At 41.3% G+C, this 25,135-nt stretch overlaps 1 protein-coding gene across 16 annotated transcripts in view; it reads right to left on the reverse strand.

The window, feature by feature from the left end:
* Positions 1-25,135, reverse strand: part of gapvd1 (GTPase activating protein and VPS9 domains 1) — a 116,088-nt gene that overhangs the window by 47,682 nt on the left and 43,271 nt on the right. For 13 of the 16 annotated variants that reach the window (XM_080211919.1, XM_080211915.1, XM_080211917.1 and 10 more), the window contains 5 exons: positions 19,943-20,029; positions 14,914-15,048; positions 11,865-12,057; positions 4,827-4,907; positions 2,008-2,168 (listed from right to left, as the gene is read on the reverse strand). In XM_080211919.1, coding sequence (XP_080068045.1) covers positions 2,008-2,168; positions 4,827-4,907; positions 11,865-12,057; positions 14,914-15,048; positions 19,943-20,029 — 657 coding nt within the window. The remainder of the gene's footprint in view (positions 1-2,007; positions 2,169-4,826; positions 4,908-11,864; positions 12,058-14,913; positions 15,049-19,942; positions 20,030-25,135) is intronic. The other 3 variants (XM_080211920.1, XM_080211918.1, XM_080211916.1) reach the window with 1 other exon arrangement.

Below are 25,135 nucleotides of genomic sequence, written 5' to 3' on the forward strand. Positions count from 1 at the left end.
ATTTTGCCTGTGTATTTTAAAAATATGCATCAATTCTTGGAGCATACTTGATCTTTTTAAAACGGAAGAAAAACAGTGTGGCACGGTGATCAGCAATGCTGCCTCATAACACCAGGGACCTGGGTTCGATTCCTAGCTTGGGTCACTGTCTGTGTGGAGTTTGCACATTCTCCCCGTGTCTGCATGTGTTTCCTCCCACAGTCCAAAGACGTGCAGTTAGGTGCATTGGCCATGCTAAATTGTCCCTTAGTGTCAGGGGGACTAGGTAGAGTAAATTCATGGGATTATGGGAATAGGGCCTGGGTGGGATTGTGGTTGGTGCAGACTCGATGGGCTAAATGGCCTCCTTCTGCACTGTAGGATTCTATGAAAACCTTTGTGTGGTGACATATGGAAGTGATAGTGCCTACTTTTCTCTCCCAGTTGCTTGGTTTCCAAGTTATATTAGTTCAAACAATAGACAATCAAACCCCAATCACCCTCTATTTCCGTGTTCAATGAGCAGCTAGGACATATGAACAACGCCTCAAATGCTCTAATTTTCTCTGCCAGTGCTTAGCTTTCCTGAAAAGCAGATGCAACGATCCAGTGGAAAAGGAAACAATCCCAGTTTAATAAAAGGACAGATTTAACTTTATTACTTGCATATTTCTTGAAACTTCATTGCAGTCGTTGTAGGTCTGGTTGATGTACAGCATGTTTGAGACTTAAGCTCACTCAAGCTACTAATCTAGTCTACAGTACCCATGTAATTGACTTGTATTTTAGTAACTCTCCATCACATCCTTCATTCTATCTCTAGTCTCAATGATTCATTCAAGATTCATCACCTTTGGCTGTCAGGTAACGTATCTTATCTCGATGTACCAATAGTTGTTCAACAAGCTGTCTTGCACCACAATGTCAAAAAAAGAAATCAACTAACATGTAAATGAAAGAATTGCATTAAAATGATTTTCCTGATTTTGTCAATCATTAACCTTGAAGCAATCTGCTGTGCCAATTAGATGAAGACACAATACTTCAGAATTAATAATACATTCAAAGTCAATTTCTTGAAACTTCAGAAGCTTCAGATATTTCTCAATTTTCGAATGGGACATTTTTGCAACCAATTTTCCAAAACATCAGTATGTTTGCCCATACTATGAACTCAGTTTCCCTCTTAAAGTTGATAGGGAAGTATTTGAAAATGTATTTCAGTCCAACATAAAAGTTTATTTTGGAAGGACATTTCAATCCCCCCTTTCATAATTTTTAGCACTGTAATTCTGCCAAAGCATGATGTGGAGATGCTGGCGTTGGACTGGGGTGGGCACAACAAGAAATCTCACAACACCAGGTTAAAGTCCAACAGGTTTATTTGGAATCACGAGCTTTCTGAGTGCTGCTCCATCATCAAACGAGTCACCTGATGAAGGAGCAACGCTCCGAAAACTCGTGATTCCAAATAAACTTGTTGGGCTTTAACCTGGTGTTGTGAGACTTCTTGCTGTCAAAGCATGGCTGAGAAAGATGGTATGATCTAACTTATTTGCTGCAGCAACTTTCTGTAGTAACGTGCACCTTTAAAATGCCTTTAACACAGAAAACATCCCAAACCACTTGAGATGTGAAACTTATGGAAATGTTAGTGTACAGTTAAATAAAAGTGACTAAAAAACAGTAGAGAACTGTTTTGGGGAAGCTTTGGAAAAAGGATGAGACTTAACAGAGGGATTCAGTAAAAGAAATAAAGCTGGAGGACAAGACAGAGTATAGGTTCTAAATGTACCTAAGAATTTGAGCAGCTCTGTCCTTCTTCACAATTCTTCCCTCATTAATGCTCATAACCCAAGTCATCTGTATCCATTAAACTGATTAGCTGGGGCAGGGAGACATTCCCTCAAATGTTTAGAAAGAGGTTTATTTCAGAATAATTGGTCAAGATCCATCTACTTAATTCCCCAAAAATACTGGGTTCTTAGAACACAAAAATGAGCAAATCTGTATCATTTGGGATTATACCTCATTTTCTGACATCATGCCTGGTGACATCTGTGACGTAATGCCCAGTGAAATGACCAAAACTTCTTCAGGCTGCACCTCCTGTAAGGGCTCTTGAGTTGAACTTTCATGTTCAAAGTGTTGTTCTTTTGCTTCATTTGTCCTGTTTCTGTTCCTTCCAGCTGCAAATGATATAGTAATGATAAATCAGCTCGAGTCTCAGTTTATTGAAATTACTAAGAACACAGATGGATTTAACAGATCTAAACTCAACTAAAAAATCTCAGCATTGTTCACAATGGAAAGCAAACATGTTACCCAACTGGGCACATTACACACTGATAAACTGTTTATGTTAGTAGTGGATTGAGTGTCATCAGGAAGATGACTGTGGTGATTCTACAAGAAGATCCAGCATCCTGAGATTTGCAGGTCAATTGGCTATGATAAATTGCCCCTTTATATTCAGGGGGTTAACAGGGTAAATAGGTGGGGTTATGGGGATAGGGCCTCAGTGGGATTGCTGTCAGTACAGGCTCAATGGGCCAAATGGCCTCATTCTGTGCTGTTGGGATTCTAATGACCATTCCCTGGGAGAACTTGGATGGGCAATAATTTCCAATGTTGCCCACATCACAAGAACTGATCCAAGCAGCATTTACTCACATTTAAAAAGGCATTATCTTTGTGAGAAAGGGTATGGCAAAAGTTTTGTTTTGTGTAAGGAGGACTTAAAGAATAATTAGGAGCAGGATAGGCAATTCAACCCCTTGAGTCTGCTCCCCCATTTAACATGAACATGGTTGATCTAATCTCAGCCTCAACTCCACTTTCCTGCCGCTCACTACAGACCTTCAAGTCCTTAATAAATAAAAACCTTCCACCTCTTTCTTAAATTTATTCAAAGTCTCTGCACCCACCATGCTCTGAAGTTGTAAACTTCAGATTCACACCCCTTGAGAGAAGCAATTTCTCCTTGTGTCTGTTTTAAATCTGCTATGCTACCCCTTACTCAAACAATGAGCTCTTGTGGGGCAATCTAGAACAAGAGGAAACATCCTCTCCATTTCGCGTGTGCATATTGGAAGCGTCTCCAGCTACTCCAGTTTTAGCTCAAGGTTTCTAAGCTTGAGAGGCAGCTGGAGTCACTGAATCAGAGCATCATGGAGGAAGAGTATCCTGGATCACACTTTCCAGGTGGTAGTTATCTCATAGACAGTGAGATTTCAGGATAGTAAGCAAGTGGTCAAAAAGAGTAGGAAGAGGCAGATGGAGTCTTCAAGGTGCGCCAATTGCAAACAAATACTCAACATGAGACACTGCTGGGAGTGATGATGCCCTGAAGGAATGCAGCCCAGAATGTGCCAGCAATGGGTAAGGGATTGTACAAAAACTAACAGTTTAGACATGCTGCTGTTATAGGAAATCCCATTTTTTTAGGGGGCAGATAGACATTTCTGTAACTATCATTTTGAGTCCCATATTATGTGTTGCCTCCCTGGAATAAAATTTGGACCAAGTCCAGAACCAGAATGGGTCCGAGCAGAACGCAGTCAGAACGTCAGTGAGTAGGCCATCAATGAGTAAATGTTTTTTGATAACACTTGTTGATTCCTTGCTGGTTACTCTGTTGGTGATCCAAAATAGGCAAAGAGTACAATAATTGCCAGAGTTGATTTGCCCTGATTTTTGGGCAGGTATACTTGGGCATTTTTCCACATTGTCAAATAATTGCCAATATTGTAACTGTAGTGGAGCAGCTTGGTTTGTTTGGAGGCACAGTTTGTACAAGTTTTCAGCTCTGCAGGAAGGAATCTGTCAGGAGTTATAGCTTTTCCACTGCTCTCAACCATTGCTTGATACTGCACGGAGTGAATCAAATTCGTTGAAGACTGGCATCTACAAAGGCCAAAAGGATCATGTAGTTGACATTTCTGATTAAGATGGTTGTGAATGCTTCAGCTTTCTCTTCTGCATCCATGCACTGGCACTGCCATAATTGACAATGATACATTTACGGAACCTCCTCTCCCATTCTGTTGCCTTCAACATACTACTCTGAATGCAGGAAAACCCAGTTGGTTTAGTTGCACCAGGTTGGCACCAAATTTTCAGATACCCCTAGTGCTGCGCACAACATACTCTTGTACATTTTTCATTGAGCAAGAGTTATCTGGCTTGATGGTAAAGGAGCTGAGGAATATGCCAGGCATACAATTATGCTGCTGCCCAGAGTAACCTGTGCACTCAATTTTGGGATATTAGATCTGAAAGGAAGTTTCTGCCACTAAATTGCAACTGAGGACTTGAGACCGTTGAAGCAGCTTTTCTTAGAAAACCTTTACCTCATGTGAGAAGAGAATCACTCAAGTCTGAGCCAATCTGAATCCATATTTCCTTGTCCCAAGAACTATAGTTTAACCCATAGTACATAAGTAACTGCTCACGAGTATTCAGATTTTTATTTAAATGCAGGATATGAAATAGTTAATGTAATTTCATAGAAATTCAAACATGTTGCTTCAAAGCCTGCTTAGTAACATTTGAAAATAAAATGAATATCAACAAAAAGCATCTTGATCTGCCAATTTAAATAAGTTCCATTATTTGACAGAATTGAAGAAAGTTCGCCAATTTTCTTAAACTGTTCTATTTTTCCGTTGCATTTAGAAAACAGCAGGTGTTTTTTTAAGCAGCAGTCACAACTGAAAAGAATCAGAATAAAAGACATTGAACATGCATTTTAGCAATTCCAACAGAGTAGTTTTAAATTATCCCAGGGTTCTTGGCATAAATCTAGCATTTCTGGAACCTTCAAGGCACAAAGAAGGGTTACCCACCAAATGGAGTTACAAGGGGAATATGAGCGGTCAGATTTGTAGCTGAGGTATCCCAGGCGGTAATGGCTGCTAATTGTTGTCCTGGGTATAGGCAGCATTAAAAAGGGAAATCAAATGCATGTTAATCACTTCAAGTAAAATTGAAAATCACTGCCAAATTACGCCTATACTTTCATTTTTCATCCAAACAGAATCAAAAGTCAAGTATTAATATTACAGTCCTTGCTTAAATGAACAAAAACTCTGAACATTTCCTGATTGGAGTATTTTTTTAAAATTGTCTTTGAAGGCTTATCTGTCACATCAAGGCTAACTTGCATTGATTTGTGAGGGTTCCAAGTCAAAATGTGGTAGATAATTAGTGCTCAGGCAGTTTGCCAAGTCAAAGAAAAATAAAAGGAAGCTTTTCCTTCAGATTATTAAAAATGGTATGGCGCAGTTGCCAAAATTGGCAGTGTGTATTCAACTTATAAACACACTGATCATGCAAAAAATGTTAGAAAACCAGCTGCAATTTATGAATGTTGGAATCAGCCAACAACTCAGCATGCATAACATGCACAGGCAAGGAATGTTATTCCACCAAACGAATATCAAGTGAATGACATTGTTCCCAACAAGTTAATGCAATTCTGACAACTGTCTCTAAGGGGGGAAAAAACAAGAGAATTGGGTATGTTTTACATCTAATCAAACATGTGACTATTTTGTCTGGATACACATCAATTTTGGCTGTAATGCTGCCAAGAAATATTCTACTTGTGCTCAAGTCATGGAATGGATATTTTGCACATTTGAAAAAGAAACATAATGGAAAACTATTTTTTCTTAATACTGATTTCAGTTTCCTGCGTACCATGACAGAAAAATAACTATTAGTACATTAACTTACAACTGATTAAATATATATTTCTATATTTATGGCAACATGATTAAGGCAATGTAAATTCAGATGCTTTATTTTAATTTGATGTACCAATGGAAGACCTGTATTACATTGCACAAAATGGAAGTGTGGGGAACTTGGATTGTAAACATGGCAAATGGATAATTAGACCAGACAACAAAAATATTTAGTTCCAGCTGACAACTGCCAAGCTTCAAAACAGTTACAGCTGCTCAAAATTTTTTTTTAAAAATAACAATATCTAGTTGCAAACTATTTACATTCATCAATAAAATGAGAGTAGGCCTGCGCTGAATTAACTCTTGACCTGATCTTCATGCCACTAGATGAGAAAATCAGGTTGTGTTGCTACACCTCAGTTATAACCAATGACTCTTGCTGGAAACTAATGAGATGGTTGTGTGGTGATTATATTGAGACACCAGCACTCCAGGAACGAGTTTAAAATTGGTCAGGCTAATTGTCATGAAGACAAATAAAAAATATTCCAAGAAATTAACTTCATTAAGTGTAAAAGTTTAATAAAAACTGAATCTATGAAAGAAACCTACTTGGCTTATGTGAGGCACCAATCCACGTAAACATGGTTGACTCTTAACTACTTTCTAAAGTGGCTACCAGGAAAATGAAAGACAGGCAATAAATGCTGCCATCGCCAGCAATGCCCAAATCCTGAATGAATTACCAATGAATCAAAATTCAGGCTCAGCTGGGATACCCTCACTAAAGAAATAAGCCTGCCAACAGTTGCTACCTATGCTAATACATGATGAATAGTCACTTGGGTAAGGAACTGGAGCGCGCTCATGGAACTACACCCCAGTGCAAATCACAGCTGTCAAAAGGAGAGCAGAATCCTGTTAACAGAAAGCAGCTGTTAAAAAACAACAGTGACCAAGAAATCTTGTTTACTAACATGTACATTGAATGGCCCAGTGCGCCATAAATAGAAAAGTCCTTAAGGGCAGGAAAGGCAAAATAACTTTAGGGTGAGGAGAATGTATATTAACAGCGATTTTGCTATGATAAACTGCTTACAGTGCCTGGTAGCATGTAAAAAAAAGTTTACAAAATGAAGGCAATGCTCCAGCCTAATAGCATTAATTTGTCTGCCCTCAGCACATCTTTGGATAAGCGAATGCAGAATGGATTCAATAATGATGTATTTATGGTAGACATGCTACACACTTATTAGAACATAGAACATAGAACATTACAGCGCAGAACAGGCCCTTCGGCCCACGATGTTGCGCCGACCAGTTAAAAAAAAACAAGTGACCCACTAACCTAAACCAATCCCTTTTCGTCCATAAACCTATCCACAGACCTCTTAAACGCCCCCAAACTAGGCGCATTTACAACTGCAGCAGGCAGGGCATTCCAATTCCTCACCACCCTCTGGGTAAAGAACCTACCCCTGACATCTGTCCTATAACTACCCCCCCTTAGCTCAGGTGAAACTATTCTGCAGCAAATTACCCACATTGGGAATGAGTGAGAACACATTTGTTTACGAGTATTAGCTACAAGATAGATCTAGCAAGTCTTGTACAGAAGATTACTGTATACAAGGGAACTATGCCAAAAGGATCATGCAGTTCTGTTTCAATTGCCAAAATGTAACCTGAGATGGAGGTTTCAAGTACAATGTGGGATTGGTCAAAATCCAGATGCGAGTACCAAATACAAAAACATACAAGATCTGTCTTTTCAAGACTGACTCTGAAATCATAAAGCAGCTTCCGGTTGTAGTGCTTGGTTTTCTCTCCCTACAGGTACTGCCGGATCTGCTGAGCTTTTCCAGTATTCTTGGTTTTCAGTTGAAGTGCATTGTGTGTCCCAATTACATAATTAAAGACACAGAAACACAGAAAATCTTATGGCGCAGGAGACAAGACATTCAGCCCATCGTGTCCATGCCAGCCAAAAGAAAGATATCCAGCCTAATCCCACCTTCTAACTCTTCCTCCATATCCTATGTTTATATATTTGATGCCACTCCTAGAGGTGATTCCATAAAAATGGAAGGAGGGCATCTACTTTCTTCGGGCAATGAATTTCAGGCTGCATATTCTAAGTGAAAAGATTATTTAACACTATTACCCTCTACCAATTATTTTAAGTATGTGCACCCTGGTTATTGATCCGTCAGCTAATGAAATTGGGTCCTTGTTGTCTACCCCATTATAAGCCCCTCAATTTTATACACGAGCCAAATCTCGCCCTGGTCTCCTCTAGTGCAAAGATAAGCCCAGTCTATGCAGTATTTCCGGATAGGTAAAACACTCCATTCCTGCCAACATTCTCATTAATCTCCATTGCATCCTCCCCAGTTTTATTTTTCTTCAGAAGTCTGAGTCGGGCTGTTAACAGGCAAATAAGTGCGGCGTGCAGGAATGGGACGGCAGTAGTTATGGGAGATTTCAATCTGCATATTGATTGGTCGACCCATGTTGGACGAGGTGGGCTCGAGGAGGAGTTCTTGGAATGCTGCCGGGATAATTTCCTTGAACAGTGTGTGTTGGAGCCGACGAGGGAGCGAGCTATCTTGGATCTGGTGCTATGTAATGAGGCGGGTAGAATTAGGGACCTTGCGGTGAAGGATCCTCTTGGAGAGAGTGATCATTGCATGGTGGAGTTTCTGTTGCAGATGGAGGAGGAGAAAGTGGGTTCCTGGACACGCGTCCTTTGTTTGAATAGAGGGGAGTATGGTAGGATGAGAGAAGAATTGGCGAATGTGGACTGGGGGAGCGCGTTGGAAGGTAGGTCTGCTGAGGAGCAGTGGAGGATCTTTAAGGAGATCTTTCTTGGTGCTCAGCAGAAATTTATTCCGATGGTCAAAAAGGACAGTAGGAGGAGAGGTAATAAGCCGTGGATAACAAAGGAGGTGAAGGAAAGTGTTAAATTAAAAGCGGAGGAATTTAGAGTAGCTAAGAGCAGTGGGCGAGAAGAGGACTGGGAAAGGTTTAAATGTCAACAAAGATTGACAAAGAAGTTGATAAAGGAGGGTAGGAGAAGCTATGAAGCTGGGCTAGCACTTAATATAAAAAAGGATAGCAAGAGTTTTTATAAATATATAAAAAGGAAGAGGCTGGCTAGGGTGAACGTTGGTCCTTTAGAGGATGAGAAAGGGGACCTAGTGGTAGGGGATGGGGAAATGGCTAAGGTCTTGAATAACTTTTTTGTTTCTGTCTTCACGGAGGAGGACGTGAATAATTTGCCGGGTGTTAGCGATGGAAAGGTGGTAGGACTGGAGGGTCTTAATGACATTACTGTTACTAGAGAGGTGGTGCTCGACAGACTGGAGGGGCTGATTGTGGACAAGTCCCCAGGACCGGATGGAATGCATCCGAGGGTTCTGAAAGAAATGGCGGAGGTTATAGTGGAAGCCTTGGTGGTTATTTTCCAGACGTCGCTGGATTCCGGGGAAGTGCCGGAAGATTGGAAAACGGCTAATGTTACGCCGTTGTTTAAGAAGGGTGCCAGGCAAAAGGCGGGGAATTATAGGCCGGTTAGTTTAACGTCTGTGGTAGGTAAAATGTTAGAATCCGTCATTAAGGAGGAAATTGCGAGGCATCTTGAAGGGAATTGCTTGATAGGGCAGACGCAACACGGTTTCATTAAAGGGAAGTCGTGTCTGACAAATTTACTGGAGTTCTATGAGGATGTGTCTAGGGCAGTGGATAGAGGAGAGCCGGTGGATGTGGTCTTTCTGGATTTTCAGAAGGCGTTTGACAAGGTACCTCACAAGAGGTTATTGCAGAAGGTCAGGGGACATGGAGTTGGGGGTAGGGTGTTAGCGTGGATAGAGGATTGGTTGTCAAATAGGAGGCAGAGAGTGGGGGTCAATGGGTGCTATTCGGATTGGCGGTTGGTGACTAGTGGGGTGCCCCAGGGGTCGGTGCTGGGGCCTCAGCTTTTTACCATTTATATAGATGATCTGGAGGAGGGAACCGAGTGCAGGGTGTCGAAATTTGCGGATGACACCAAGATTGGGGGAAAGGCAAATTGTGCGGAGGGTGTGGAGAGTCTGCAGAAGGATCTAGATAGGCTGGGCGAATGGGCCAGGAAATGGCAAATGGAATTTAATGTTGGCAAGTGTGAGGTGGTCCACTTTGGTAGGAAGAATGGTAGGAAGGACTATTACTTATGTGGCGAAAAACTGCAGCAGGCGACGGTGCAGAGGGACCTCGGGGTCCTTGTGCATGAGTCGCAAAAACCCAGCTTGCAGGTGCAGCAGGTGGTCAGGAAGGCGAATGGGATGCTGGCCTTCATAGCGAGGGGGATTGAATACAAAAGTAGGGAGGTCTTGCTGCAGCTGTATAGGGCATTGGTGAGGCCGCAGCTGGAGTACTGTGTGCAGTTTTGGGCGCCGCACCTGCGCAAAGATATTCTGGCCCTGGAGGGAGTGCAGAGGAGGTTTACTAGGCTGATACCGGAGTTGAGGGGATTGAGCTATGAGGAGAGGCTGAATAAACTAGGCTTGTACTCATTAGAGTTTAGAAGAACGAGGGGAGATCTCACTGAGACGTATAAGATGATGAATGGGATGGATAGGATAGAGGTGGAGAGACTCTTCCCGCTCAAAAAAGACAGTAGGACTAGGGGGCACAGCCTCAAGATAAAGGGGAGGCGGTTTAGAACGGAGTTGAGGAGGAACTTCTTCACTCAAAGGGTGGTGAATCTCTGGAATTCTCTGCCCGTTGAAGTGGTGGAGGCTGCCTCGCTAAATATTTTTAAGAAGCGGGTTGATGGGTTCTTGATAAGAGAGGGGATTAAGGGTTATGGGGAGAGGGCGGGAAAGTGGAACTGAGCCACGACAGATCAGCCATGATCTTATTGAATGGCGGGGCAGGCTCGAAGGGCTAGATGGCCTACTCCTGCTCCTATTTCTTATGTTCTTATGAGTCTCCAACTTTTGAGGAGCTTGATGTCCACTGCACTTTCATAATAAACCCTTCCAATCTTAACAGAAAAAATATTTTACAAAATTTTAAAATAACAAAATTCTAAAATAAGGGGTGGCATGGTGGCTAGCACTGGTGCCTCCTAGCACCAGGGACCCAGGTTCAATTCTAGCCTTGGGTAACTCTCCATGTGGAATTTGCATGCTCTCCCTGTGTCTGCATGGGTTTCCTCCAGGTGCTCTATTTTCCTTCCGTAGTCCAAAGATGCACAGGTTAGGTGGACTGGCCATGGGAAATGTATAGGGTTAAGGGGATATGGTGAGGTAGAGGGCCTGGGTAAGATACTCATAAAAAGTCTGACAACACTAGGTTTTAGTCCAACCGATTTATTTGATAGTAAACGCACAAGCTTTCGGGTTAGTCCCTTCGTCAGGTGAATGGAGAGTTCTGGCCTCAGACAGAGCATGTGAAGCACAGATGGTTTACAGATTACTGATTAGAATGCGAATCTTTACACCTAACCTGCTGTTCAAGTCTTGAAGCGGCTGACAATGTGAGTGGAAGGAGCACTGATCACAGGTTAAAGAGATGTGTATTGTCTCCAGACAGTACAGTGAGTGAGGTTTTGCAAACCCAGGCAAGCGTTGGGGGTTACAGATAGTGCGACAAGAACCCATCTGTAACCCCCAACGCTTGCCTGGGTTTGCAAAACCTCACTCACTGTACTGTCTGGAGACAATACACATCTCTTTAACCTGTGATCAGTGCTCCTTCCACTCACGTTGTCAGCCGCTTCAAGACTTGAACAGCAGGTTAGGTGTAAAGATTCGCATTCTAATCAGTAATCTGTAAACCATCTGTGCTTCACATGCTCTGTCTGAGGCCAGAACTCTCCATTCACCTGACAAAGGGACTAACCCGAAAGCTTGTGCGTTTACTATCAAATAAATCGGTTGGACTAAAACCTGGTGTCGTCAGACTTTTTACTGTGTTTACCCCCGTCCAACGCCGGCACATCCACATCATAAGATACTCATGTCAGGGAGTTCGTGCAGACTTGATGGGCCGACTGGTCTTTTCTGCAATGTAGGGATTTTATGAGTCAATGTCAAGTACAACAAATACAAATATCCAGGGCACTTGATTCATATCAAAACAATTTGTAATATTCTATATTTGCAGAATAACTCTTGTACAGTTAAGTAAAACAGCCCTGTCTCCTACCTATTTGCAGTCGATTCTTTTTGTTGGCTGGGGTGGTTGCAGGAGACAGCTGGGGTGTGCTGGAGGGAGTCAGCTCAAGGCTATTGCTCTTCCCTGTTCTGGGCTGAGGAACATTAATGATAAGGTTCTCCAAAGCCATCTTGTCCTCCTCTCTTAACAGCTCCCCTGACCTTACATGTCGTGCAAAAGTCACCTAGATAAAAAAGGTAATGTTTAATTTTAGTCAATAAAAAATCTATTACACCTACTACAGACCTATTAGAATGCAACAAAGTGAAATAAACGTCAATAGTGGTTGTTGACTGTTCAAAAAAAAATTAGAAGTTTGCAAGCAAAATATTTTTTCTATTCTTTCACTGAAGACAAACTGTTTTTAAGGTTTCTTTGCCACATTATGTTCAGGCTGAGATTAAGGGTGAAAGACAAAAATCCATTCTAAGCTTCTGCCAATCTAAGATGGCAATAGGATGAATTTACAAGCAACTCCAGTTGTCATTCCCTCGTAACACCCGCCTTCAGGAGAGTGACTAGCTGTGGCTTGGCACAAATGGTCCAGATAAGATTAAATGAAACAGCTGACTGGTGAGGCACAACTATAATGATGACAATACATAACCCATTACGTGAATGGACAAATTGATGACAAACGGATTTCAACATAGTCAAGACACAGGTCATACACTTCAGGCCTAAAAAAAAAATCAGAGAAACTTTCTAAATTATGAAAATTTAGAGGCAGTAGAGGTTCAAAAACATTTAGAAGTCCACGTACGTTGATCATTAAAATGACTGGAATGTTGACCTTGATATTTGGAAGATTTAAATTCCAGAGATTAGAAGTCATGCTACAGCTGCACAAAATCCTAGTTTACCCACACCTGAAGTACAATGTTCAATTCTGGACATCACATCTTAAGAAGAATGTATTGGTTTTGAAGAGTGTGCAGAAAAGAATTGGTAGAATGATAGCTGGACTTCAAGGATTGAATGACAAGGAGACAAAGTACACAAATTTCCTTGGAAATTAGAAGATTATAGGGTAATTTGATCAAAGTTTTCAAGAAATTAAGGAGAACAGTGGTTAGGTAGCAACTAAATTAGGAAAAACTTCTAACTTTACAAAAATGTGAGAATGTAGCATGCCCAGACTTCAGGCACCCTCATATCAGCATTCAGAGTTTCTTGTGTGGTGATTTGCTTTACCCAACTCCAATGTGTATCAGGAGGCAGTATTAACAATAGCTGCCTGCATTCCTTCTCTCTGAACTTCACTGGATATCAATCTGCTTAATTTGGTACATCATTTGTGGGGACTGTTGCTTACTGTTGGGACAGCCAGATTAAGTTTTCATCTGCTGGTTTAGCATTCAATTTCTTGCACACTGAAGCAATGAGAATGGAGACTTTAACGTGGGGCATAAACAAAACCATTTGGAGCAGAAAATGAGGAATTTTTGAAGTTTGTTGTAAATAATAAATAAGGTCACCCAAGGAGCTTCATGTGAACATTAAAGCTATTAAAATATAGTTTGTGGTGCAAAAGCTTGTTATCAACGCTTGAGCAACTGTCTTTCCTGTTCCGTGAGAGGGGAAAAAAGTCTTTTGAAAAAAATCAAGGACAGTGGTTACTATAACCTACTCAGATGACAAAACAAACACGGATGGAAACATGCATTCTTCTGGTAAGTGATCAACCGCATGTGAAACCATGTTTTATGGAAAAAAAGTCTAGGAATTTACTGGCTGGAAATTACTAATTGAATTTTTAGAAAGACTAAAGCCACATTCAGAATGGGTGTGCGCATGCACATGCATGCGGTGGTAGAAATCTGAAGCACTCAAGTTTTACTTGTACCAGGACAATAAATCTCCTTTCTTTTTAAAAACTCAAGGAAACCCAATCATTTGTGTCTTTTATGGTTGCAGCGCATAATTAGTTGAACATTCATTTTTTTTTAAAGTTCTGTTGTGGCCATATGAGGAGTAGGGCCATTTGACCCCCCCTCCTCATCCAATGTAACACTAAATATGGGACTGGGATGCCTTCAGCACATGGCAATCAAGTGGAGGCATGTGCCTGGATCAAACTCTGTCACCACCTTGTCAAGAGTTAAAAGATGTACTGTTTGCAGGAAACCTGGTATGCATCTACCTTCTTAACTCAGAAGCAATCAGGCTCAGCATAAAGCATAAAGGAGTGGGAAATAACACAAACATTACACAAGAAAGGTAATGTGAAGATAGAACAACACCTACATGGAAACATTTAAAATAAAATAAATATTACCAAATTTGAGTGTCCTTTGATGGACAAAAATGTCTCTAAATATTAATTCAATAGGCTACATACTCTGAAAAATCACTAACACAAGAAGGTGCAAAAGGGCTAGGATTCTGTGGCAAAGTTAAGGGATTTTTCTATGGGAACACCAACACTATGATCACATGAGAGAAACCAGTTTTTGATAAGAAACAAGTTATTAACAGCAATCAAGAGCAGACCAGGTCAGCTAGCCTGGCAGAGAACACAGGAGAAGAGAGCGTGCACAGCAAAACAAACAACCCTACTCAGCTTCCTTTCCCAGCCAGTCAAGTGGGGACTACTTTTTTCTACTATTTGCAGAGCCAATCCAGAAACCTACTGTTACCAGGACAAAGCCACTGAATTAAATGGTCATAAACTACCAAGCTTTATTATCTTTCGTGAATCAAAAGCAAGTCAGCCTGTAATGTTTCCAGTTATCATCTTGAAAGCTAAAAGTGACTTTTTGGATTCTTTAAAGTCAAACTGTATTCTCCGGCTTTTGTAATAACCTTCTCGTGTGTTTTGTGGGTGTTATTGCAATTACATTTCAGGTTTGTGAAATAATGTTCATTTTTTATAAAAAAGCTAAAGCTTGTCTTGCATCTGTTCTTGTCAAAAGCACTAAAACGCTTCTTTAAAAACACATTTTGTTGTGGCTCATTGAGGGGGATGGGGAGAACCCATCTTACCATCTCTCCCATGTAACAAGCCAAAAAGAAATGAATGAGGAAATTACATGCTTACCAAGTTTGTAAGTTGATTATGGGTCATGTAAACCACAGTCCTGCTAAGTCCTTCCAACAGGTTCACTGAGGACATAGGAGGGGTTTCTACTGTACGCCCACCAATGATGACATCCAAGAAAGCTGCAACACAACTCTGCAAAAAGTTCATTGAACAAAATCTATTATGTTTTGTATGTTGTAAAAGTTAGTCATCTATCTCCATTGATCAGCATTACACATTTCAGTGACGCCCGAGTAGAATTTTGTGTATCCCAACAAAGATTGGCACAATGGGAGCCAGGTTTGTTTGTAGTGTGTTGCCCTTTAAATTTTCAGAAGGCAAGCAGCAGAAGCATTTGTTGTGATCTGGGATTCAGGGGCCCATTCGTCGCTATGTTGCTGGCCTCTCCAGCAGGAATAGGCCCTGCCCCGATATTTCACGAGATTCACGCTAGCGCACTCTGCACTGCACAGAGTGTGGGAGATTCATTTTGAAAACCCCGCTGAAAAAAAGCAGGATTTACTCCAGTTTCTACACAAATTCAACACTTCGAATTTTGTGGGAGAATTCCACCAATGGAGTATTGTCTGTTAGCAGAACAAGGAATTGTTTCTGACTGGACTCCTGCACGATATATTACTTCAGTTAAATAATAGATTTGTGACATTCAACTCAGACAGCCTTGTTGGTGGATAGCTTTCAGACCTTTTATTACAACTGTGACTTAAGAACATAAGAACATAAGAAATAGGAGCAGGAGTAGGCCATCTGGCCCTTCGAGCCTGCCCCGCCATTCAATAAGATCATGGCTGATCTGTCGCTGCTCAGTTCCACTTTCCCGCCCTCTCCCCATAACCCTTAATCCCCTCTCTTATCAAAAACCCATCAACCCGCTTCTTAAAAATATTTAGCGAGGCAGCCTCCACCACTTCAACGGGCAGAGAATTCCAGAGATTCACCACCCTTTGAGTGAAGAAGTTCCTCCTCAACTCCGTTCTGAACCGCCCCCCCTTTATCTTGAGGCTGTGCCCCCTAGTCCTACTGTCTTTTTTGAGCGGGAAGAGTCTTTCCACCTCTATCCTATCCATCCCATTCATCATCTTATACGTCTCAATGAGATCTCCCCTCATTCTTCTAAACTCTAACGAGTACAAGCCTAGTTTATTCAGCCTCTCCTCATAGCTCAACCCCCTCAACTCCGGTATCAGCCTAGTAAACCTCCTCTGCACTCCCTCCAGGGCCAAAATATCTTTGCGCAGGTGCGGCGCCCAAAACTGCACACAGTACTCCAGCTGCGGCCTCACCAATGCCCTATACAGCTGCAGCAAGACCTCCCTACTTTTATATTCAATCCCCCTCGCTATGAAGGCCAGCATCCCATTCGCCTTCCTGACCACCTGCTGCACTTGCAGGCTGGGTTTTTGCGACTCATGCACAAGGACCCCGAGGTCCCTCTGCACCGTCGCCTGCTGCAGTTTTTCGCCACGTAAGTAATAGTCCTTCCTACCATTCTTCCTACCAAAGTGGACCACCTCACACTTGCCAACATTAAATTCCATTTGCCATTTCCTGGCCCATTCGCCCAGCCTATCTAGATCCTTCTGCAGACTCTCCACACCCTCCGCACAATTTGCCTTTCCCCCAATCTTAGTGTCATCAGCAAATTTCGACACCCTACACTCGGTTCCCTCCTCCAGATCATCTATATAAATGGTAAATAGCTGAGGCCCCAGCACCGACCCCTGGGGCACCCCACTAGTCACCAACCGCCAATCCGAATAGCACCCATTGACCCCCACTCTCTGCCTCCTATTTGACAACCAATCCTCTATCCACGCTAACACCCTACCCCCAACTCCATGTCCTCTGACCTTCTGCAGTAACCTCTTGTGAGGTACCTTATCAAACGCCTTCTGAAAATCCAGAAAGACCACATCCACCGGCTCTCCTCTATCCACCGCCCTAGACACATCCTCATAGAACTCCAGTAAATTTGTCAGACACGACTTCCCTTTAATGAAACCGTGTTGCGTCTGCCCCATCAAGCAATTCCCTTCAAGATGCCTCGCAATTTCCTCCTTAATGACGGATTCTAACATTTTACCTACCACAGACGTTAAACTAACCGGCCTGTAATTCCCCGCCTTTTGCCTGGCACCCTTCTTAAACAACGGCGTAACATTAGCCGTTTTCCAATCCTCCGGCACTTCCCCGGAATCCAGCGACGTCTGGAAAATAACCACCAAGGCATCCACTATCACCTCCGCCATTTCTTTCAGAACCCTCGGATGCATTCCATCCGGTCCTGGGGACTTGTCCACAATCAGCCCCTCCAGTCTGTCGCGCACCACCTCTCTAGTAACAGTAATGTCATTAAGACCCTCCAGTCCTACCACCTTTCCATCGCTAACACCCGGCAAATTATTCACGTCCTCCTCCGTGAAGACAGAAACAAAAAAGTTATTCAAGACCTTAGCCATATCCCCATCCCCTACCACTAGGTCCCCTTTCTCATCCTCTAAAGGACCAACGTTCACCCTAGCCAGCCTCTTCCTTTTTATATATTTATAAAAACTCTTGCTATCCTTTTTTATATTAAGCGCTAGCCCAGCTTCATAGCTTCTTCTACCCTCCTTTATCAACTTTTTTGTCAATCTTTGTTGACATTTAAACCTTTCCCAATCCTCTTCTCGCCCACTGCTCTTAGCTACTCTAAATTCCTCCGCTTTTAATTTAACACTTTCCTTCACCTCCTTCGTTATCCACGGCTTATTACCTCTCTTCCTACTGTCCTTTTTAACCATCGGAATAAATTTCTGCTGAGCACCAAGAAAGATCTCCTTAAAGATCCTCCACTGCTCCTCAGCAGACCTACCTTCCAACGCGCTCCCCCAGTCCACATTCGCCAATTCTTCTCTCATCCTACCATACTCCCCTCTATTCAAACATAGGACACGTGTCCGGGAACCCACTTTCTCCTCCTCCATCTGCAACAGAAACTCCACCATACAATGATCACTCTCTCCAAGAGGATCCTTCACCTCAAGGTCCCTAATTCTACCCGCCTCATTACAAGCACAAATTCACTGGAACAGTGAAACAGTTTTGCTTTACTTTCAGCTGTTTGAGGGAAATCTCATGCCTAACCATGCAGATTTCACAGCAGGATTTTCATGCAAAAACATCAGATGAAGTCGGCCTCAATCAGGCTCTTTTACGATGTTTGGTGCACCTTGAAGGAGAGGTTATTTACTCCTTTGTTCTTGCAAACAATGTATTTATCAGTTCACACTTCAGGTATGAAGAAGTTAGTACAACTGTTTCTATCCAAATAAAAACAGCACTTAACAGCCACAACAAATCGGCAACTTAGAATCTTTGAACCCCCACAATGCGGAAAGAGGCCATCCAGCCCATGGACTCTGCGTTGACTCTCCAAAACAGCATCCCACACACGCCCTTTCCTCTGCCCTATTCCCGTAACTCTACCATGGCTATTCCATCTAACCTGCACATCTTTGTACAGTGAGAGGAAACCCAGGTAGACATGAGGACAAATGTGCAAACTCCACACAGACAGTGACCCAAGGCTGGAACTGAACCCAGGTCCCTGGCGCTGTGAGGCTAACCACTGTGCCGTAGGACAGCCCGAACTTGGAGAATGATGGACATGAAATGTATCAAATATAATCTAAGTGTATTGAGACACCTCAGAATGCCACAAACTGTTAGGTAACGTACCTTCACAAATGCTACAAAATATTTTCAGAAAAAGTTGCATGAATGAAACTTTTGCTGATATTAAGTGCACATTTGAATGTTTTTTAAGTGGTAAGTCAGTATTTGTTTTGTGGCAGATAAGGGATTTACCCCAGTTATTTTAGATTTAAATTGAACGAGCCAATCTCACACAAGACCAGAACAGCCAACACACAGAAGAAACATTCATCCAAATCAGTCTTGACTGAATTTGAATCCACTCAAAGATAAAATTTCAATGTCTAAACTATGCCACTCTAAAACAGGACATAGTGTTACCTTACTAATAGGTTAATGCAAAACATTCAAACAACATACTTGCATAACCCTTTTCAGTTTAACAGTCAAGAATTGAGTCTCAAAGTTTGATTTCATACAAATTAATTGTGACATCTGGACCTTAATTCTACTGGTTGAAGAGATCAGTAGCAGAAATAGTTTGCCTTGAGAACAGAATTAGGGAATTGGGTGTCATATTACACAGGGAAACATTGAAGTAGGATTTTATCACTGTTGGTAAAGGCTTTTGACCAATGGTATATGATACTCAAATGTTAAACATAATCCTAGACACAACCAATGATCTGGAATATAAATGCATTGAAATAAGAAACTGATGCTGAAGTCTGCACTTAACAAATTCAAGAATAGAAGTCTCCATGTGATTCTTCAGACACATCGCAAGATACTCAATTTGAAAATCTGCTAAAATGGTGTTTCTATATTTTTTTGAATTCAAAGCCAGCCTTCTGTAACAAAATACACTGATATTTGACTGACAACCAAAAGATCATAATAAATCAGTTTATACATTTAAGCATTAATCTCATGGTTGGGAAGAAAAGGTTTTTATGTACTATGGAAAGGAGAGAAAATTCCCCACCCCACCAAACTTATGTTGGGTTGCCACCATATTTGGTTGCCAGAGATGATCACTAAAGACAGGAATCCAAGCAGATTTCTTCCTTTCATTGCTCAAGGATGCATATTTTTAGCAATTCCTCTCATGAACATGATACAAATATTCAAAACCCTATTTTGTAACATCAGAATTTGCAAGGATTCCTTTCCAACCAGATTAATACTTGAGTATATGCAGTATTTCATACAGAATACTGAAAACGTACAAAAGGGAACCACTTAGGTAAAAAAAAATCTAAAATTGATCTTTTGGCCAAGCTTACCATTAAGTTCAATATTCCTGACAAGTGCACTAAAGGAAGTTAGAATACAATCAGGCAACATTCACTTGCAACCTTTTACACCGGTAGAGTTCTGATTAACTTACTTTGTCAAATTTGGAAAGACTGTTCTTCAATCGTGGATCTGCTTCCTCACTGCCCGTCATTGCCAACTGCTGCAAGAGCTGGCCAACCTAAAAAAAAAGTTTTTAAAAAACCTAAGTAATATTATCTCTATATTCAAATGCTAAACATACGCTGCAATTTTGCACCGAAGAACTGCAGAAAAATTATAATATGGAAACAGGTAGTCTATCTTTGCTGATGTCCATTTACCAGTTTTGGTGGCAAATCATTCCAATCTCATGTCCTCCTTGTTTCCATATCTTCATGGGCCTTTCTTCAACCACCAATCTAACCCTTTTTGAAGTGTTCACATTATTTCTACTTTGGTTGCCAACTCTAGTGCATTCCATAAACATAAGAACATAAGAAATAGGAGCAGGAGTAGGCCATCTAGCCCTTCGAGCCTGCCCCGCCATTCAATAAGATCATGGCTGATCTGTCGTGGCTCAGTTCCACTTTCCCGCCCTCTCCCCATAACCCTTAATCCCCTCTCTTATCAAGAACCCATCAACCCGCTTCTTAAAAATATTTAGCGAGGCAGCCTCCACCACTTCAACGGGCAGAGAATTCCAGAGATTCACCACCCTTTGAGTGAAGAAGTTCCTCCTCAACTCCGTTCTAAACCGCCTCCCCTTTATCTTGAGGCTGTGCCCCCTAGTCCTACTGTCTTTTTTGAGCGGGAAGAGTCTCTCCACCTCTATCCTATCCATCCCATTCATCATCTTATACGTCTCAATGAGATCTCCCCTCATTCTTCTAAACTCTAACGAGTACAAGCCTAGTTTATTCAGCCTCTCCTCATAGCTCAACCCCCTCAACTCCGGTATCAGCCTAGTAAACCTCCTCTGCACTCCCTCCAGGGCCAAAATATCCTTGCGCAGGTGCGGCGCCCAAAACTGCACACAGTACTCCAGCTGCGGCCTCACCAATGCCCTATACAGCTGCAGCAAGACCTCCCTACTTTTATATTCAATCCCCCTCGCTATGAAGGCCAGCATCCCATTCGCCTTCCTGACCACCTGCTGCACCTGCAAGCTGGGTTTTTGCGACTCATGCACAAGGACCCCGAGGTCCCTCTGCACCGTTGCCTGCTGCAGTTTTTCGCCACGTAAGTAATAGTCCTTCCTACCATTCTTCCTACCAAAGTGGACCACCTCACACTTGCCAACATTAAATTCCATTTGCCATTTCCTGGCCCATTCGCCCAGCCTATCTAGATCCTTCTGCAGACTCTCCACACCCTCTGCACAATTTGCCTTTCCCCCAATCTTGGTGTCATCAGCAAATTTCGACACCCTGCACTCGGTTCCCTCCTCCAGATCATCTATATAAATGGTAAATAGCTGAGGCCCCAGCACCGACCCCTGGGGCACCCCACTAGTCACCAACCGCCAATCTGAATAGCACCCATTGACCCCCACTCTCTGCCTCCTATTTGACAACCAATCCTCTATCCACGCTAACACCCTACCCCCAACTCCATGTCCCCTGACCTTCTGCAATAACCTCTTGTGAGGTACCTTGTCAAACGCCCTCTGAAAATCCAGAAAGACCACATCCACCGGCTCTCCTCTATCCACTGCCCTAAGCCCCGTTCTGCATCCTGTATCTCTTGCATGTACACTGTCTTATTTTAGAACCTTCAATTACTGGAAGTATTTGTTCTCATCTACCCAGTAACATCCTTTTATAATTTTGAAACATCTTTATAAAATCCTCAAATACCAAGTCCACATTTTGAATCTGGTAGAATTCCAGAGAATCTGCACTCTTAATCTCTGCGGTGTCTCAACACCCTCTCCAATGATGATTAAACATATTGAAATATTTGGCATGTATTAAATGCATTCCATTTTATTCAAGGGTTATAGTAGTGATCAGACCCGATTTCAGACTTGGCCCACTGAGAACATGTCAAATATTTAATAAAAAGTTTGATTAATCATTCATATTAATATAATGGTCATCAACTTCAAGTGGCAAAAACAAAATAAATATTTGTACTTAATTGGACAGTGAGTGCGTGGCTCTCAATCAATGGTGTGCGTAATCAGCATGCTCCTCACTTCACTTGCCCTTGTTTTATGTGCAAATCACTGCAATCATACTGGTAGGAAGAAAAAGCTACATGGATAGAAACTAGCAGAACGTGGCAGGCAACAAAATATCCCGTGAACCACATTCAGAACCCAAATTGGCTGCATGTAGCCTCTGGGCCACAAGTTGCCCATCACTGCCCTAGAATAAACAATGAGAAATTGTTTGCACTTTACATTCTTAGTCTCATTGCAAAAATCTTGAAAAAGTTCTACCTAGTTGAATGACATGGAATTGGGTTTTTAAAACATATTTAGTTCATAATTACTGAATAGCCTCACTGATCTTGAGGAATGTTACATTCTAATGAGAATGTGTGTATTAATATATTTTTAAAGATGTTGATATGTTAGCTTCCAACTTAATCCCATGTGCAAGTTCCAATCATTTAACTCATGAATTGTAGAATTTAAAATCCCAAGTGAATGAAATCAATGATTGTTACTTTCTGGTTTGCTGCCCGTGAGAATACTTCAATGTGATTGCAGCTACCACTGGTTGCTGGATGCCTGGAGAAATCAGAGGTTTAGTTTTGGTTCCAGATTCGAAATTACATTGTGAAAGGGAAAAACACATGCCACATTAGGTCTCCAGACCTTTATGGATAAGCTTTGAGGTCAAGGCTAACATTATTGATTCACTGCTGGGATCAAAACCCAACCCAGCCTGAATTGACGAAGTCAACATCGTTTTATAAAGTCAAAATTGTGTTTGACATATTTTATACAGTTTTTGATCTGTAACTAGTAGGCTAGACAAATTTTTAAAAGTATTCAGTAAGGTATGTCGGACAGAAGGCTGTTACACTAGGACTGGGGTAATACACTTGCCCAGGTCAGGGCAAGAGTAGAAATAAATGGATCATTTTTGTGTTAGTAGGCTGTAACTAGTAGAAAACAACAAAGATCAGCATTTTAGCCTTAGCTTTAACAATCTACAAGTTCCCTCATCTGTTTGCTAATAAAACAATGCTAGGTGGAAAAGCATACTGCAAATAAGATGCAAAAAGGTTGCAAAGTCATATAGACTGAATAAGTGATTGACAGACTGAGTATAATGTGGGAAAGTTTAAAATTATCTATTTTGGTCAGAAGAATGGAAAAGCACAATATTTTTTAAAAAGGTGAGACTGGTAAATATTGGGATTTAAAGGGGTTCTTGTACACATTACAATAAGCTGCAATTATAGAGTGTACGGTTTCAGTGATCCGACCCAAGGAAGGTTACACTTGCCTTAGACTTGGTGCAAAGATTCACTAGATTGATTCCTGGGATGATGGGGATGTCCAGTGAGAAAAGACAGTAGAATGAACCTATATTTTCTATTGTTTAGAAGAATGAGGAGTGATCACATTGAAAGATGTAAATTCTTCTAAGACCTAATAGTGTAAATGCTGAGGTTGTTTTCCTGACTGTGGAGTCTTGAATTCAGGTTCACAATCTCAGAATAAAGGGTCAGTGTGAGGTGAGGAGTAATTTCTTCATTCATATAGTTGGGTACCTGGAATTCTCTATTTCAGAGGGCTGTGGGTATTGATGAGCACATTGATTGATTTTTGGATGCTAAGAGAATCAAGTGACAGAGACAGGGCAGAAAAAAACAATGGACCTTCTTGAATGCAGCCATCTGACCTACTCTTATTTAAGTCCTTAATGTTCTAGATTTCCATCATATTTGAGTCATCCAAAGTGCATCGTCAATGAGTCTCCAATCAAGAGTTTGGGAACAAAATGAATCTGATTCATCATTACTTTGAATAGATTACAATTCTAAACGCAAGCATGAACACAAAGGAACTAAATCACAATTCTATGACTATAGTATTGCACTTCCTCTTTTTGCACTTCATTCCTTTTTACTGTAAAATGTTTGAGATAATGCTGTTAACCTTTAGCATTGCAAATAAATGCGACTTTTCTGTTGAGAGTTAAAGCTGCATTCTCTACTTCAGCTCACGCTCAGTACACAACACCTGTGATCAGGAATTCGATCTTTATATTAACTCTCTCAAGTGTGGCATAACTCGGATGAATAAATATTTTGTCATCAATGTAGTATTGAAATAATACAAGATCTCATCATTTCAACAAAATGGAGCATTCAATCTGATTTATTTTATTTGTAAAATATTTTAACTTTATGGTGTCTGAACAGTGTCTGAAGCCAAAGTAGTTCCTTTTTCAAAAAAATTCAAATGTGCAATCATTTAACTAAACTCACCCAAGTGTCAAACAGATGAACATCTGCTACTTTAAGCCAGAGACCATAACGTGCGACAAAATTAACTCTTCTGGTCAACTAACTGCATTTTAAGTACTTAACTGAGCAATGGTAACTAAGTGCTCATCTTTCCTTTTACTCATTCGAGGACTCTCACTCATTATGTTTGTCCAACTCTTCAGAATTCATATTAGAAGGCATCTGCAGTTTTATTCCCTTTTCCTTCTAGTTGGCCACATTTTCCCCTTGCAACTTGGCTATTTGCAAATTCTTTTTCTTTTGAAATGTCACTAGTTCACTGCAATTGTCTTTTATATCTAAGTATTTGCTTTTATGCTACTTTCCTGATAATTTTAGTTAAATTTCTCGTGATCCACGTTCTTGTTTCCACCTTCCCCTTATTTTCAACTGAAAGTTTTCAGATCTAAAGATTATGACCTCGAACAAACTTGTCTGCATCGTGTGACTGCCTACCATTTTCTGTTTTCATTCAGAATCTCAGCATATGGAGTTCTTTTTTTACTGTAAACTTCCCATTTGGGCTTAGGTTCAAGAATGTTGTGATTGGCTGTTTTTGATTATTTACTTTCTATATGTCTGTAAAGGGTGCACAGCAAGAGCTGAAGACTTTAGCTTTATTTGTGTGTTTGATCTTACAGGAACAGCACAAGATGGCATTTCCTGAAGTGACATCGCCTGGGACCATTAGATTTCAGCATTCTTAGCCCCTAGAAACCTGGACAAGTAAACTGAACCAACTTGCACAGAATTGATTCACTGACAGAATATTTAAGGTAATGTTTACTTTGTTAACTTAACAGTGAGGATGAAGAACACGTCCCAAAACCTTTCACAG

Source organism: Carcharhinus amblyrhynchos, chromosome 25 (assembly GCF_965287045.1).
Source record: "Carcharhinus amblyrhynchos chromosome 25, sCarAmb.v2.hapA, whole genome shotgun sequence".
Lineage (NCBI taxonomy): Eukaryota > Metazoa > Chordata > Chondrichthyes > Carcharhiniformes > Carcharhinidae > Carcharhinus > Carcharhinus amblyrhynchos.